The 16,684-nt window shown below is 42.5% G+C and overlaps 1 protein-coding gene across 2 annotated transcripts in view; it reads right to left on the reverse strand.

The window, feature by feature from the left end:
* The window catches only part of LOC135878876 (AF4/FMR2 family member 1-like), a 143,648-nt gene that overhangs the window by 66,280 nt on the left and 60,684 nt on the right, over positions 1–16,684 (reverse strand). For both annotated transcript variants that reach the window (XM_065404597.1, XM_065404598.1), the window contains 2 exons: positions 5,075–5,195; positions 3,597–4,496 (listed from right to left, as the gene is read on the reverse strand). In XM_065404597.1, the coding sequence (XP_065260669.1) occupies positions 3,597–4,496; positions 5,075–5,195 (1,021 nt within the window). The remainder of the gene's footprint in view (positions 1–3,596; positions 4,497–5,074; positions 5,196–16,684) is intronic.

Here is a 16,684-nt window from a genome sequence, read left to right on the forward strand (position 1 = left end):
TAGCCTTACGTCACAGCACTTCAGGTGGAAGTTTTGTTTAAAAAGACACTAAGGCTATGGCTACACTACGCAGATTTTAGTGACACGGCTGTGCCCCTACAGCCGTGCTGCTAAAAGCCGCACAGTGTAGCTGTTTGTCAGCAGGAGAGAACTCGCCTGCCAACAAAAAACTTCCAGCTCCCACGAGCGGCAGCGGCTTTGTCGGCAAGAGAGCGCTCCTGCTGGCAAAGTGCTGTTCACACTGGCGCTTTACATCGGTTAAACTTTTGTCGTTCGGGGGTGTGGTTTTTTAACACCTCTGAACAACAAAAGTTTTGCGGACGAAGTGCCAGTGTAGATGTATACTCTTTAATTGTTGGAGTTAGGGTATCTAGAGAGCTTCTAAGGAATGCAATCCCACTGTTTATTTCCACTGCTCGAGTCTCTAGGCCTAACTAGTGAAAGGATATGGTTCCTTTTATCAAGGCCAAAATCATTCTAAAATTAAGTTGTAATGAGTAGGCTGGAACAACAAGCTGTCTTCATGATCTAAAAGTCATGCTTCTTTTACTAGTAGGCTGAACAGAACCACCATCCCAAATGCACACATCCGCCAAAGCTTTTCACAGAGGTTACAAATTGAAGACAGCTACGCTATTTGATGGTCTGAGTCATTCAGCATATTCAGAAGCAAAGTGTTTCAGTATCAGATTATGAAATATGGCTAGAAACATAATTGGAGATGAGGTCTTGTTCTTATGGAGCCAAATTCTGGAATACATTCTATTCCCCTTTCAGTGTGCCTACACATCACTATCGCTCCAGTGTTACTTCCAAGCTAGCATATACAATATTGCTGCTCTCTGGCAGGCCCACTGTCACAATGTGTATTTGGACCAGCAGAGTCTCTTTTTCTCCTCAGGTTCCCAGAGGAAGCCGAAAAGGAAGCAGAATTTCATCTAACATATACTGTCATTGGCCCACCCCATCTCAGACATGAGAGATGTAAGAGGCTAGAAAGTAAAAGAAAGACTGGAGACTAAACTAAGAGAAATGTAAACAAAGTGCAAAGGGACAAAAAAACAAAAACAAACAAAAAACAACAATCAACGAAGGCTGGGAGGAGAAGAGAGAGATGTGCCATTTGAGAGAAATATAGGGAAAATAAGCACTTCCAAAATTCATGGCTACATAAAGTGCCAACATTTAAAAACTACAAGAAACCCACTGCTCCCCCAAAACCATGATGTGAAGAAACTGAAATTAAGATAATACTCTGCTTTACTTCTCACCCTGCAGTAAGAAATTTGGTTAGATGAAACATGAAACCCTGACCATTTTGCATTGTTTATTTTAAGACAAGATTTGCAGTATGGGAAATTCATTGCTTAAAAGAAAACAAGCAATCTTGGACCTGCGTGTCTTTTCACTACTGCTCATTAGTATCTATCAGTTTCCTCTAATTTTCCCACAAGAAAAGGGCTTAGATCACACCACATACTCAACAAAACACCCTACAACAGCCCTTTCCATCAAAGCCAGGCCCCAATCATCCTTTTCCCTCTTGCTACAAAATGCATTTGAAAAATAACACCTCAGTTCTTATTGTCAAACTGCCCTTCAGACAATATTGTGAGATAATTACCCTCTGGAGCATGTGTTAGGACACTCTCAGAGCCGACGGCTACTTACAACAAAGCTACCAAACATCCACCAGACACCCAAAACACCCACACTCCCAGCTCATCTTTCCTGGGCTGTGGGTAAGGGAGTAAATAAGTGAATCTTCCCAGCAGAGTATCATTGTCATGATAAAATAGTTTTACAAAGATATTATAATACATATTAAACAAAACAGACATACAAAGGGGTTTCTTCTCATTTAGAAACCCTTGTTGCCAATGACAGCTTCAAATACAACTTCATCCACAGCACTTTCAAGAAACCCAAGACTTTTGTGGCTCAGGCAAAGGAGCCAAAATATATGTGACATATCAACCACACTTTCATGCAGTCAGCAAAAACAGATGCAGGGAACCAGGAATGAGACAACCTTTTCTGTGCAAAACAACAGTTAGAAAAATGAAGAGGAGAAAAAGAAAAGCAAATTTCCCTCCTCCCTGTTTTTCAACTTCTGATTAAAAAATTAAAATATAACATTGCCACTCCTTTGTTATGAGCTTCCTTTCATAGGAAGCATGCAAAATCCTCACTTGTTTCCATATAAACCCTGTTGCCTGGGGCAAAGGAGACCAGGTAATTAGTACTGCAGCAGCCTTAACTTATGAATTATTCTGTTTTGCAGGCATTTAGCCCATTTTCAACATTGCTGTATCTTATATGGTTGAAATGTATCATTCTGGAAAAGAGTTACTGGTTAAAAGGAGCAAGAAGGCAGTGTGAATGAAAACAGGCCAGTTTAAATATTGAGTCCAACTGCAAGTTTTCCAAGCCCAATAAAATGGCTTACTAAGAAAAGATGAGGAAGGGAGTGTTTGCATCAGAAGAGAACCAAAAAACCGGTTAGAAAATGAGAGGCGAGCAGACAATCTGAAGAGCTTTTTGTTTACATTAATCCATCCTTGGAAATATATGGCTGAGATTTTCAAAATTGGCTTAGAGGAACTGAGTCACATAGACGGCTTTGGAAACGTCAGCTTACACATTTAGTTAATAAAATACAGATAGCCAAATAACTGGTTAGTCAGTTTTCATTTCTGTAGTGGAGGACGTAAACAACTCTTTTCCCTCCCCTCCAGCACCCACCTGGGACACAGGCCATCTCCAATGTAGAGACTCAAGAAATATGGTCATCACCTTACCTCCTGGGAGCACGATTTTTCACCTGCCTTTACCACAAAAAGTAACTGCAGCAGCATCACACCCAAACCTGAGGTTTAAGGAACTGAAAACCTCCTCCAAATCAGTGAATACCTCTTAAAAACAAGTCACTAAGGCAGTGGCTTTCAAACTTTTTTTTTTTACTGGTGACCCCTTTCACATAGCAAGCCTCTGAGTGTGACCCTCCCTAATAAATATATTAAGAGTGTTTTTAATTTAACACCATTATAAATGCTGGAGGCAAAGAGGGGTTTGGGGTGGAGGCTGACAGCTCAGGACCCCCCATGTAGTAACCTCACGACCACCTGTTTGAGAACCCCTGCACTAAGGCAATGGTTACGTTACAGTTTAAGTTATGTCGCTGAGGGATGTGAATTAGCCACCCCGCTTAGCGACATAACTTATGCCAACTTAAGCACCGGTGTGAACAGCGCTATGTCAGCGGGACAGCTCCTCACCCCGACATAGCCGCTGCTGCTGGGGGGGGGGGGGGCGCTAGAGTAATTAAGCCCATTAGAGCATTGGTGCAGCTGTACCGCTCTAAGCTCCCTAGTGTAGCCATAGTCTAAGAGGTATATAAAAGCAATGTGCCACCTTTTCCCCACCCAGCTACAGGGCGCTCTCAAACCTCAGATCTCACACCGCATCACAAAAAGCACGTAACAATCAACCCTTCCAGCAGCTCCTTTCCCTCCAGGCTCTGCTCCCCTAAATGTTCAGTTTAAGTCATTCTACTGGCAGCTCCTGCTCAGAAAGAGAACAGCAATTTCACTCACCTCAATGGGCTCAGAAGGTATTTTCAATTTGGATAGTTTGGCCTTGGCATTTGCTTTTAAATCGGCTATTTTCCCATAGGGTTGTCCAGGGTATTCCTCCGGAAGTGGCTTGAGCTCCGGTGACTCATTTGGCGCCTGATCTTGGCCATCCATTGGTCTGACATACGCAGTAGGTTTCTGCTGCATCGCACAGTTTTTGGGCGGCAAGGCTGGAGGAAATGTCTGAGAAGATGGTTGGGCCAGATTAATGGCTGAACTGTCCCGGGTTTCGTTATCATGCAATCCTGCCACGAAGTCCTGAGGCGATTTCATTGGATTGTAAGTCTGCCCGTGACTTTTGTTGTTGTTCTGTGACCTGGAATGGATATGCTGACTGGAATGTAGAGGTGACAGGGGTGCCACTGGAGAAGACAAAGAGGACAGTAAGGGAGAAAGCTCTGAGAGGGTGGCTTGCAGTTCAGCAGCACCATTTTCATCAACACGTCTATCATTTTTCTTGTGGCGACCACCACGATGGCTTTCCTGACCACTGCGTCTCTGTTCTGGACCTTGGCTCTGACCACTGGACAAGCTGTGACTTTTGGTGTGCAAACTTGCAGCTGGTTCCATTCTTGCTTGTGTCTTTGGGTAGCGGATGGAGTTACTAGCAGAGGGGGGAGCCAAACCGGGGGGTCCCATGGCCTGGTGGCGGGTGCTGTGCTGGAATGAGGTTGGTAATGTACTGCTGGTCTTTTCAGGAAAGAACGGGCGATCAGGCTTTCCCTGATGGATCAGAGGAACAATGCTCTTCGGTATCCCTATGAGATTCTGATGGGACTTGGTGCTGATTAGCTCCTTCACCTCTTCATAATTACCCAGCATGTTCTGAATTCGACTGGACAATTCATCTTCTTTGTCAGTCTGGAACAGGAAAGTAGAGAAGGGAAAATACAAGAGTTAGAAAAAGATAACCAAGATCCAGGTTCAAGAAAAGGCATATTAATAAGTGGCTTACTGTCAGTAGAAACCGCTTCATCACAATTTTAGGGTACAGTTATGCATGCTTTACTTTCCCTAGGTAGCACTTACTCATGCCTGCAGTCTCCCTGCCGTGAAAGGAATTGCTTACATGAGTGTTAATCAAGTAGTAAAGGGTGCAATCAGGACTTTAGCAGTTCCCCGCATCCCCAACCAACTACCATGTTTCCTGCTGTACTTAGTGATGAATGGGTAGTCCTAATGAGTCACAAGTGCTCACTGGCTGGCTCAAGGAGACCATGAGGTCTCAAACTGGCCCTCCCTACAACACCGTCAACACAGCTTCCCAGCTTAGCACTTTAGTAATATGCAAAGCAAAACACCTGGGGGTTGCATGTGCACATTTCGGGGGCTGCGATGCTTACTGAGAAGGTTCTACTGTACATGTAGACATGTTATAGTGCACATGAAGGTCACATCTCCTTCCCCCTCCTCTCTGCAACATGATACATTATCAATACCTTGTAAGGTTCTGCAAAGAGGGGGGCATTTTCCGGGTATGTCTCTCTCTCCTGAAGAGCTTCCTGATTCCGTCTCTCTCTCTCTCTGATCCGGAGCAAATTTCTATCCTCATTGTACAAGCTTTTGGAGAGAGAAGGAAAAAAGATTCGTTAGCATTTTACTTCCACCTAGCGCTGTCGAAACAAGGGCCTGTGCTGTGCAAAAGCCATTTCCTCAGCTAACACACCACACTTCCAACAAGCCAATTGAGTTTAAAATCATAAAACCTATTGGATAATTGGACTGATGTATCAGTCACATAAGGCAGTCGGCACATGGCATGGGAAGAGCTCACACAGCAGATGTGTCAGTGTGCAGGCTACGCTGAAGAGTTTTATTCCTGACATCATACACCAAGGAAAGCAAACGGATTAATAACTTTATAAAGATGCTCAGCTAGAAGAGAAGTCAGCAAGGTTTCTGACCACAGAGCTGTCATTCAAATTCAGAGGCAGCAGTCTATGTGAGAATTGAAACACTGCATACAACATCCTCTTGACTAGGTGTACATTTTAAATTAAATGCTTTATTTTGCAAGCTGTTTATTGCAAAACAGTGGGAGGCCACGTAGTCTGATAAAAGGATTCAAGCAAGAGGGTCTAAGAATCAAGAGAACACTGACTAGAGCCACTCACAAACAAGCAGAGATAACAGGGAAGTCCCCTGACCTCTTTGTGCATACATCAATTCAGCTATAGAACCGTGACACATCCACAAAAGGAAGACTTCATAGAAAGCCAGATGCAGTAATTGAGCTTCCCTGAACAAATGTTACTGAAAAATAAAAGAATCCATTGCTCTAATATGTATGTATGTTTTGTAAGAAAAAGTCTGTGTGAGTTCCACCCTTCTTTTCTCACAGCCTACTGCACACGCACAGTGATTACATTCCTCTTGACAAGAAAGGCCATAATAGTGTCCCAAGATTAAAATATCAATGATAACTCCCCACCTCCCCCTTTCCCTAGCGTTGAAAAGTTTTAGACATACCCAAAAGAAAGGCAGAGGCCTGTCTTTGCATAAACAACAAGGAGTCTGGTGGCACCTTAAAAGACTAACAGATTTATTGGGGCGTAAGCTTTCGTGGGTAAAAAACCCACTTCTTCAGATGCATGGAGTGAAAATTACAGATGTAGACATTATTATACTGACACATGAAGAGAAGGGAGTTACCTTACAAATGGAGAACCAGTGTTGACAGGGCCAATTCAATCAGGGTGGATGTAGTCCACTCCCAAATAATTGATGAGGAGGTGTCAATTCCAGGAGAGGGAAAGTTGTTTTTGTAGTGAGCCAGCCACTCCCAGACCCTATTCAAGCCCAAATTAATGGTGTTAAATTTGCAAATGAATTTTAGTTCTGCAGTTTCTTTTTGAAGTCTGTTTTTGAAGTTTTTTTTGTTGAAAGATGGCTACTTTAAAATATGCTATAGAATGTCCAGGAAGATTGAAGTATTCTCCTACTGGCTTTTGTATGTTACCATTCCTGATGTCCGATTTGTGTCCATTTATTCTTTTACGTAGGGACTGTCCGATTTGGCCAATGTACATGGCAGAGGGGCATTGCTGGCACATGATGGCATATATAACATTAGTAGATGTGCAGGTGAATGAGCCCCTGATGGTGTGGCTGATGTGGCTGGGTCCTCTGATGGTGTCACTAGAGTTGATATGGGGACAGAATAGCCAACGAGGTTTGTTACAGGGATTGGTTCCTGGGTTAGTGTGGTGAGTATTTGCTTCAGGTTGGGGGGCTGTCTGTAAGTGAGGACTGGCCTACCTCCCAAGGTCTGTGAGAGTGAGGGATCATTTTCCAGGATAGGTTGTAGATTGTTGATGATGTGCTGGAGAGGTTTTAGGTGGGGGCTGTATGTGATGGCCAGTGGCGTTCTGTGGGTTTTTTTACCCATGAAAACTTGTGCCCAAATAAATCTGTTTGTCTTTAAGGTGCCACCAGACTCCTTGTTGTTTTTGTGGATACAGACTAACACGGCTGCCTCTCTGATACTTGTCTTGGCATAGGAGTCAGTTAGTTCACTCATGAAGGATTTAGGATAGTTTCTCAATTCTGTACTAGTCCATGACATATTTTAATGTACAAATGTGATGACAAAACACTATTTGATTGTAAAGATCATATTTTGCTCTAATGGTTCACCCAGCAATCTGTCCACTGCTGGCAGGGTATCTGTGACTTTGTTCAACTTTTGGGATATGATGCTATCCAAAGGCAAACTTCCAGATAAATGAGTACAGCCAGTATATACATATGACATTAAGGAAAATTAATGTGTTAAGTGTTAGCCATATGCAAATTTTTTAAAAAATTAATCTTTATTATTCCTTATTTTTTTCCAAATGTAGCAAAGCATGAATTCCCAATGAGTAGTACACATATGCCAGATTTGAAAGGCTCACAGTCAATTACAAAAAAAAAACAACAACCCAGAAACCTCTTTATGAAACATGTTCATGTACTATTGCTCCAGGTAACATGTAGCTGAAATAGTAAGGTTTTTTCAGTTTGTTTACTTTGTATACTTAACAGCACTTTGTGTGTAGTAAGTTTCACTTATTCCTGTGTATAGTCAGTTAGCTAGTCAGTTTCTCAAAGTGATTTTGTTGTTGTTTTGGAAGGGGAGGGAGGAAGAGAGTTCACACAGCAAATAAGGTGGAGGGGTTTTGTTGAGGTGGGTTTGTTTTTTTCCATCTTTTGTTTTTTAAATAGAAAAGTGTGATTGTAAAAGTCACAAATATTGACACAGGGAATCTGGGCCAAATTTGGTACCTGAAACTACATTTGCCTCCTTTAAAAAAAAAAAAAAAGTAAGATTTAAAGTTGACAATGAACCTTAAAGTTTTAAGAATGCTGCTATTTGAATTATCTGGAAAGGTTGTTTTGTTTTGTTTTTTTAAAGCATGAAACAGCATTTTCCTCACATTCTAGTAAGTAAAATGGTTTAATATATTTCCTTTGAAAACTTTGCAAGAGTCACTTCACGACTGAGAATAAACATGGAAAAGGTCAGGCCAAAAGGCTGTTTTCGGAAAAAGTTAATAGCATGAACATCAGATCTTAGAATGGACGGGCCTCCCACTCTTAACTACAGAGTCTCTTTCACAATACTGTGCATCTGTATAATGTGAGACATGTCCTCTATTGGGGGCACCATATAATTCCTTGGCAGGAAAATAGAATCCAATATATCTTTTTCAGTCTGGTTTAGGGTGACCAGGTGTCCGGAACACCCGGTCGAAAAGGGATCCTGCCTGGCCACCCCTCCACATAGGAGGTAGGAGCGGGAGGGGGGATATGCCATTGCTTCCCCGCTCCACGCCCCAACCCCTGCCCCAGACCTGATCCCCCTCCTGCCCTCCGAACCCCTCAGTCTCAGCCCGGAGCACCCTCCTACACCCCCAACCCCTCACCCCCAGCCCTACCCCAGAGCCGTCACAGCCCCCACCCCAACCCCAGCCTAGAGCCCCCTCCTGCACTCTGAACTCCTTATTTCTGGCCGGAGCCCTCATCCCCTCCCGCACCTCAGCTCCATGAGCCAGCCCGGTGAAAATGAGCGAGTGAGGGAGGGTGGGGAGAGCGAGCGGGGATGGAGTGAGCAGGGGCAGGGCCAGGTTGTTCAGTTTTATGCGAGTAGAAAGTTTGCAACACTACTCTGGTCAAGGTATTAAAAAAACAGGTTCTTAAAGCTCCTAAACCCATACTCAGGCCCCACAATAAGTGGCCTTGTTTTAAAAAACATTCAGCATCCTGTATCTCCCATTCAAGTCAGGATTAATGCTGGGCGCTCAGTATTTTTTAAACCAGACAACTTAACCAGGTGTCTAAATATGGATTTAGGAGCCTAACTTTAGATGCCTATTTTAAAAAAAAAAAAAAAAGAGAGTCTTTGCCTACAATCCTAAAGTAGGCAGGGTGCATGTATGTTTTTAGACTAAAGTTTTGAACCCCTATTTAACCCCTCGTCTGCTGACCACAATATTGTTAACTACCATGACACCATATTGTATGCTGGTAATAAACTCTCTAGAAGGCTAGACAGCCTGGGGGAGCTGAAAACATTTTCTGTCACCTAGCCAGCCAAGCTATAAACATCATATGTTAGACAACTTGAGAACATACTGTTCTTTTTTTCATTTTAAGTGAGGAAACAGAAATATTTTCCAGCTAGAGAAAGGGATTTACTTTTGAACTTCAATTTCAATTACACTCTTTCTTTCTCTCTCTCTCTCTTCAGAGAGATATGCTCTAGAAATTATTTTGTGGAAGTTCTGTGGCCTGTGATATACTGGAGGTCAGACTAGATGATCATAATGCCTTCTGGACTTGGAATCTATAAGTGTAAATTGCAGTCACATCCTGAAGTGTTATTTACTTTTGTTCCAACTTCCATCATTACAAAGAGATGTAGGTGAAACCAAGGGTGTGGAACTCTTCCCATCTCACACCAATATCATATTTCCCTCACTGTTCCCATAAGTATAAACTCACTTTCCCAGTCACATTGTGCAAGAATTGATAGAAGACCCTTCATCATTCATTGGGCATTTGAGGAACGAGGATAAAATAGAAAATTCATCAGCTTCCTCACTTGGGACCAGATTTAGCTTCTTTGACTGTAAGTGGGGGAAACACTTAAAAAAGACCAAGATTTCCCCTCCCATTTTGTTGTGATCTGCATGCACTGACAGTCCCTGGGGAAGTCATGAAAACCCAGACTGCCCTTGTAGATGTACTCAATTCTGAGCATTTTTAAAAAAAATTAACACCATAATGATTTTTTTATTTTACAATTATGGGTGAACTAATTCTCATGAAGGGAGTGACAGCACAGGCTAGAGCAAAGTGCATGCAGGTGTTGTGAAAGCTTTCCTTACATTGTTAATTAGAGATAATGCAACATCTTTCCAGCTCCAGACCTAGGCCTCTCCTGAGAGCGGCCACTGAGCTGGCACAACTTTATGTAGAAGGAATATCTCATGCCAAGCAAACACTGTTTAAAATATTAATCTAAACAACATGAGAAAAAAAAATCAACCTATCCGCCAAATCTTGGTTTATCTTAAGGATAACAGATTTTTATTTGCTTGCTTGCTTGCTTGCTTCCAAGAGAATAAAGTATAAAAATACAGAGGTAAAAACCAAAACCATTTAAAGAATGCTGTCAACATTATTAGATTTAGAATAAACCACCCCTTCCTTACACAGACTCCTCCCTAACATTTAAAAAAAACCCTCAGTTACTCTTATTTTAAAGAGGGGGCCATTTGAAAATTAAAAAGGTATTATGCACCATTATTCAGGATGAGAAATAGCCATTGCTCAAAATGGAGCAAGTGTAAGACGTGCATTTGAAACATTCTGGGATATTTAGTTGATAAAAATAATTGCTAGAAGTAAATAAGAGTTTTAAAGACACATATATTGTCCTCTACCAACATGTATATGGACAGGAATAGGATGGTTATGAAGTGTCAGGGGAGGATGGTGTTATGTAAGAATTCTGATGATTTTTACGGGATCATCGATTTCTCTCCCAACCAACTCTTTCAACTAGTATATGCCAGCAATTAACACACTAACTCAGGGGTAGGCAACCTATGGCACGCATGCCAAAGGTGGCACGCAAGATGATTTTCAGTGGCACTCACACTGCCCAGGTCCTGGCCACCAGTCCGGGGGACTCTGCATTTTAATTTAATTTTAAATGAAGCTTCTTAAACATTTTAAAAACCGTATTTACTTTACATACAACAATAGTTTAGTTATATATTATAGACTTGTAGGAAGAGACCTTCTAAAAACATTAAAATGTATTACTGGCACGCGAAACCTCAAATTAGAGTGACTAAATGAAGACTCGGCACACCACTTCTGAAAGGCTGCTGACCCCTGCACTAACCACTTGGTAATCCATGAAAATATGTTTAACAAGGGATGAAGATTTAAGATGTGTATTCTTTACTGCAGGTGCTATTCTGACTCAAGGATCTATCAACCCTTGGTTAATGAGAAGCTGGCATGATAGATGTAACAATTTTCTGCAATATCCCTGACAAACTTCATGGAATTAAATTGAAGTATCTTTGGAGTCCATTGTACTAAATGCAAATGTGTTATTGTGGGCCTGGACTGCATGTAACCTATTGTGGGAAGATGAGATCTGAACCCTGGGAGGGTTTACAAATTCCAAAGGACCATAATGAACAATGTGCCAGATAAGAATGGACTTTCGGAACAAACAGTATCAAGTGGTTTGCCTGGGGAATGTCTAGAGGGAGGTGAATGCAAATTCCCTACCTCTGATTATGCAAAAACTGGCCTTTTGAAGCTACGCCCTGAGGAGAGAACCACTGGCTATTGATTACCTGTTCCTAGAGTCTCAAGATCAAAGGCCCAAGCTGTATAAAGGAAAGACTGAACTATGGATGGGTGGGATAGTTTTGAGCTAAGGCGGTTATGAACTTGTGACCATAGAAAAAACCCTTTTTGTGGGGTATGAAGGACTGACTCCTACCAGAGCCCTTGTTGGAACTGGGGGTGATCTCTGGTAAGCTTATCATCATGCATGTAGATTCCTTTATTATTTTAATATGTTTTCTCTGTAATGCTTTCCCTTAAGAATAAATCCACTTCTTAAAAAGCGTAGATGCTGACCTATTTCAGTGGTCTGGGTTGCTGGCAATATCACAGTATAGGTAGGGCATTATGTAGCCTGGAAAATCCACAGTCAGGAGAGAGAGACACACAGGTCTCTACCCAAGAGAGGTGACAGCTGAGGAGTGGGAAGCCTAGAGTGGGTGCCCTTGAGGGACCACAGAGGGAAAACACAGGTGCAACTGCCCTGAACTGTGAGAGCTGGCATCTTGCCATCCCTCCAGGTGGCTTTGACAGTCATCTGTAAAGACCCAAAGAACTTCTTGCTTGCTTAGTTTTTAGAAGTAAACTAAACTCTCTGTCTTTTCAGTCTCTTTGCATTAGTTATGTTCTCAACTGGACAATGTCTGCCTGTAATGTTTTGGATGGCTTCAGTTAACATCCTGGGTATTTTTTCCACATGCAAAATGAGCCAGTTTTCCTTTAGGGAAAACACACGGTGAGACAACCTGATCACATTTTCATGGATTGCATCTTTGTGCAAACAGAGATGTCGTGTACTGTCAGTGCAAACCTGGGTTCTGCATGTGTCTGCTCTGTGGGTGGGCCTGGTTGGGGGGACAACAGGCACATGTTATAGCTAGAGAGCCAGCAGGTTGTTCTGATTATTCTGCTACGAAAGAGAGAGTGTATATACATGTCTGAACAAATGTTCACGCGTGTACGCGCACACACAAAACATCTTTAGCAATAAACTAAAGTTGAAGAGCGTTAGTTCTAATCTATGAACATATAAAATTGTGATTTTATTGATGCGAAAACCACGACTAGCCTGTAAATCTCTCCCTACTTGACTCAGCTGTGAAGGAAATAAAAATATATATTCTGCTTAAGAACACTGATCATTTTAAATTAAGAAATGAGGTCTAAGAAAAACGTGGAGGTTGTTTTCGTTGAATGATCATAGATCACACGTCTGTTGCTTCCCACAAATTGAACCAAAGAAAAGCAATAAAATGTTATCACGGAGCATGTAGTTCCTCTGTATACGTAATTTTATCAAATCAGCTTATGTTTCAGAGCACTATACACTGGCTGATTCATTTCTTTGTTACTAGGTGCTTGATACAAAGCCCAATGATGTCAATGGAAATGTGTTTATCTGCTTCAGTGGGCTTTGGATCAGGCCCTAAATGAGAATTCTTCAGACATGCATTGTAGGTATGATCTTAGGTACATATAGATCGGGGTGGGCAAACTACAGCCCGCGGGCCAGATCCGGCCAGCCAGCCAATTTAATTCGGCCCTCGAGCTCCCGCTGGGGAGCGGGGTCTGGGGTTTGCCCCACTCCTGCACTCCAGCCGGGGAGCAGGGTCAGGGACTGCTCCGCGCGCATACGCACGTGCCGAGGCTCCCGGAAGCAGCGGCATGTCCCCCTCTGGTTCCTCCTATGCAGCTCCTGGCCAATGGGAGCTGTGGGGGCAGCGCCTGCGGACGGGGCAGCGCACAGAGCCACCTGGCCACACCTCCACGTAGGAGACAGAGGGGGGACGTGCCGCTGCTTCCGGGAGCTGCTTGAGGTAAGCGCTGCCTGAAGCCTGCACCCCTCAGTCCCTCCCATGCCGCAACCCCAATCCCATCCCACCCTCCGAACCCCTCAATCCCAGCCCAAAGCACCTCCTACACCCCAAACCCCTCATCCGCAGCCCCACCCCAGAGCTCACACCTCCAGCTGGTGGGCCCCACCCCCGCAACCCAACCCCCTGCCCCAGCCTAGAGCCCCCTCCCACAGAAATTCCTCATTTCTGGCCCCACCCCAGAGCCCGCACCCTGACACAGAGCCCTCACCCCCTCCTGCACCCCAACCCCAATTTTGTGAGCATTCGTGGCCTGCCATACAGTTTCCATACCCAGATGTGGCCGCCCTTGGGCCAAAAAGTTTGCCTACCCCTGATGTAGATGAACCTCAAGCAGAGCACAGGAGAATCCTGGCTTGTATACTGTCGGGCAATTCAGAGGGCCTGTGTTCTGATACATGTGCATTAAATATGAGTCTTTCAAAAATGTCTCAAATGAAATTAAGAGCATTTTGTAAAAATAAAACCAAATAACGTACATTTCATCTCCACCACTGCCTCTTATCGATAACATCATAAAATAAAAAAAAAATTAAAAAATTAAAAAGCACACAGCAGGACAAAAAAGTTTTCAAAAAGGATGTTGAAAATTCATAAGACATTGAGATTGGAAAAAAAAGAAAAAAAAAGCTGATGAGTTATTTTCATTTGCCCCCCCCCAGAATATAATCCACAGTCACTAGTGAGTTGTCAATGCTTAGCATTTTAAAATTTCTGATCTAGAATGTGATATTGTACGATTAACAAAATCACGTCTAGAAATTAATGGTTTAAAAAAAGAACAGAAAGCAGAAACAATGAAAATCTAACAAAATTCAGCATACAATTTATGATCTTGTAAACTGCATTCTACTAAATATATAGTATGACATCCAAGTGGATTTGGCACATCTTTCTGTCATTCCCAGAAGGGAAAATAGAATTCCATATTCCAATAAAGTTGCTTTCCTCATAGATTCAGGAGGTATTTAAATGAAGAAAAAACCTCCACTTTCTGCCTCCATTCACACTTGTTATAACCACCTAATTAAAAAGAGCATCAATTCCTTCCCATCTGCATACTGATACTGAGTGTAAAACAGCATCTTAAATCCTGTTTGTTGCAAAAACACCACTTGTAATGTGTCTAAAGACCTTTTCTGTCTCTGAACCTTCCCTGCCCCCGACCTATGAATTTAAAAAGAAAAAGAAAAAGAAAAAAAGCCAAACACAAAGATACAGCAGGGAAGAAAGGAAAAAAGCCCAAACTAAGTTTTTGTGATCACACCAATTTCAGCAGAACACAAACATGTCTGCTCTGGAATAGTCTGGCTGATGTGAGTATTCTCACATGTACTGGTCTACCAGGATCTGCTAAATGAGGTTAGTCATGCATTATTACTAAATGCCATTTACTGCTGTCATGGAAACTATTGGCCCAGACTGTTGACTAGGCACAGCTGACTACCCACTTGTCCTGTGCACTCTGATTTGCTTTTTAATGAACCTGATCTACTCTCTTGCTCACTTTTTAAACCAATCCACCAACCCTCATTCAGGATTAACAGAGGCGTATTTTCCTCTCATTTAAGTGCACAAAAGGAGATACATTTTTAAACGAGAAGGGGGTGGGTGCATTGGTATCCATTAGCTTCAAGTTTGGAATTTTCCAACTACATGGCCAATTAGAAGTAAGGTCTCCTCTATACACAAACTAGAGCCAAAAACTAAGATTGGTTTTAATTCACACCTTCATCTATTTCTGTGCACATCTGTGGACATTATTTCAGACTGAGAACACCCTATTTCAAATTAAATTAAGTCTGTGTTTTACCAAATTTAGATAATTGAAAAACAGAGCCCACTCTAAAACCAAAATAAGAGCATTCACACAGATTTACACAAAAATAATTAAAGGTGTGAATTAAAACAATGTAGTTATTTTGATTCCAGTTCATGTATAGAGAAGTACTTAGGTCAACATTTTCAAAGAATGATTATCGGAGCCCAATTTGAGACATTATAAAAAGGTGCTTGATTTTCATAAAGCACCAAGGACCTAACCTCTGCTTATCAAATCCTTTTTAAAAGATATTTTGGGTAGGGCACCTTAAAATTACTAACCTGCTTTGAAAATCTTGGCATTAACACTGCATTGTAACCCCAGGTCTGCGAGACATGGGCTTGTAGACTCTGTTTCCTGAGCTTGCACTTGAGCGTCCACGCAGCATTGTAAACCTAGGCTTACAATTGCTGGACCCCAGACTCATAGCCATGCTAATGTGTCCATACTGCACTGGGCAGACCTTCTGACTCAAGTCTGCAGCTTGAGCTGTGTCCATACTATAAAATGACGGGGCTTGGACCCGAGTCACAGCACAACTCAGGTCCTAACCCACCCTCCAGAAGGGTCCTAGGACCTGGGTCCTGAGTGCTTACTGACCCGAGTCAAACTGATAGGCATGTGAACAGAAGGGGGGCTTGGGCTCCAAATTAAACCAGAGCCTGGGCTTCATGTGCAGTGTGGATATACCCAGAGAGACCATAATTCTACTACCATAAGGCAACGCTGGGAGCTGGTGACCCCATATACATTCCCAATTCTAGACAGAGGGGCAAACCTGACAGACGTCACAAAACATCTAGAGCCTTATATCCATTGCAAGACAGACTTCTAGGGCTATTCTTGATTTCCTCCCAGGGGGAGGATTAGGCCCCAGAAGTTTTCAAAAAGATCCAGCCACTTTACAGGGAAGCCTATCCCTGAAGCATGCACGTTCTAAAGATAGCCAGCCTTTTTGTGTGTTCTGGAGGCGTGTCTAGCTTGGGTATTTCAAAAGCGTCTACCACCTTGTTATCTAAGTAGAGCGGGCCGGAAACTAGAATTTCCGTTAGACAGTAAAGTCTGAAATTTCAAAAGAGTTCCAGAAGGAAAAAAAAAAAAACCTGAAAATTTCAAGTTTTTCCTACACAAAGGGAATTCCAAAATTTAATTTTGAAAAGACAACATGACATTTTAGTGAAAAACCTTTTTGAAACGTTTCCAAGGTCCCCTGACCCATCCAGCATCCCGACATCTTGGACAATACAGGAGCCAGAGCTCCCAAGGAGCTCAGTGCCTGGGAATGCCAATTCTGGGACAGTCTGCAGTAGCCCAGACTGCCAAGGAGCTACAAGTTGCCTAGGTTGCCAAGAAGCTGAGACTGGGCTCACCGTGCCTCAGTTTCCTCATCTATAAAATGGGGAAACTGATATGAGAATGACTCCTTTGTCAAGTACTTTGAGACCTACTGATGAAAAGGGCTAGGTATTATTTATTAATAATATTTATTATTATTATCA

The sequence above is a fragment of the Emys orbicularis genome, chromosome 5 (genome assembly GCF_028017835.1).
Source record: "Emys orbicularis isolate rEmyOrb1 chromosome 5, rEmyOrb1.hap1, whole genome shotgun sequence".
NCBI lineage: Eukaryota > Metazoa > Chordata > Testudines > Emydidae > Emys > Emys orbicularis.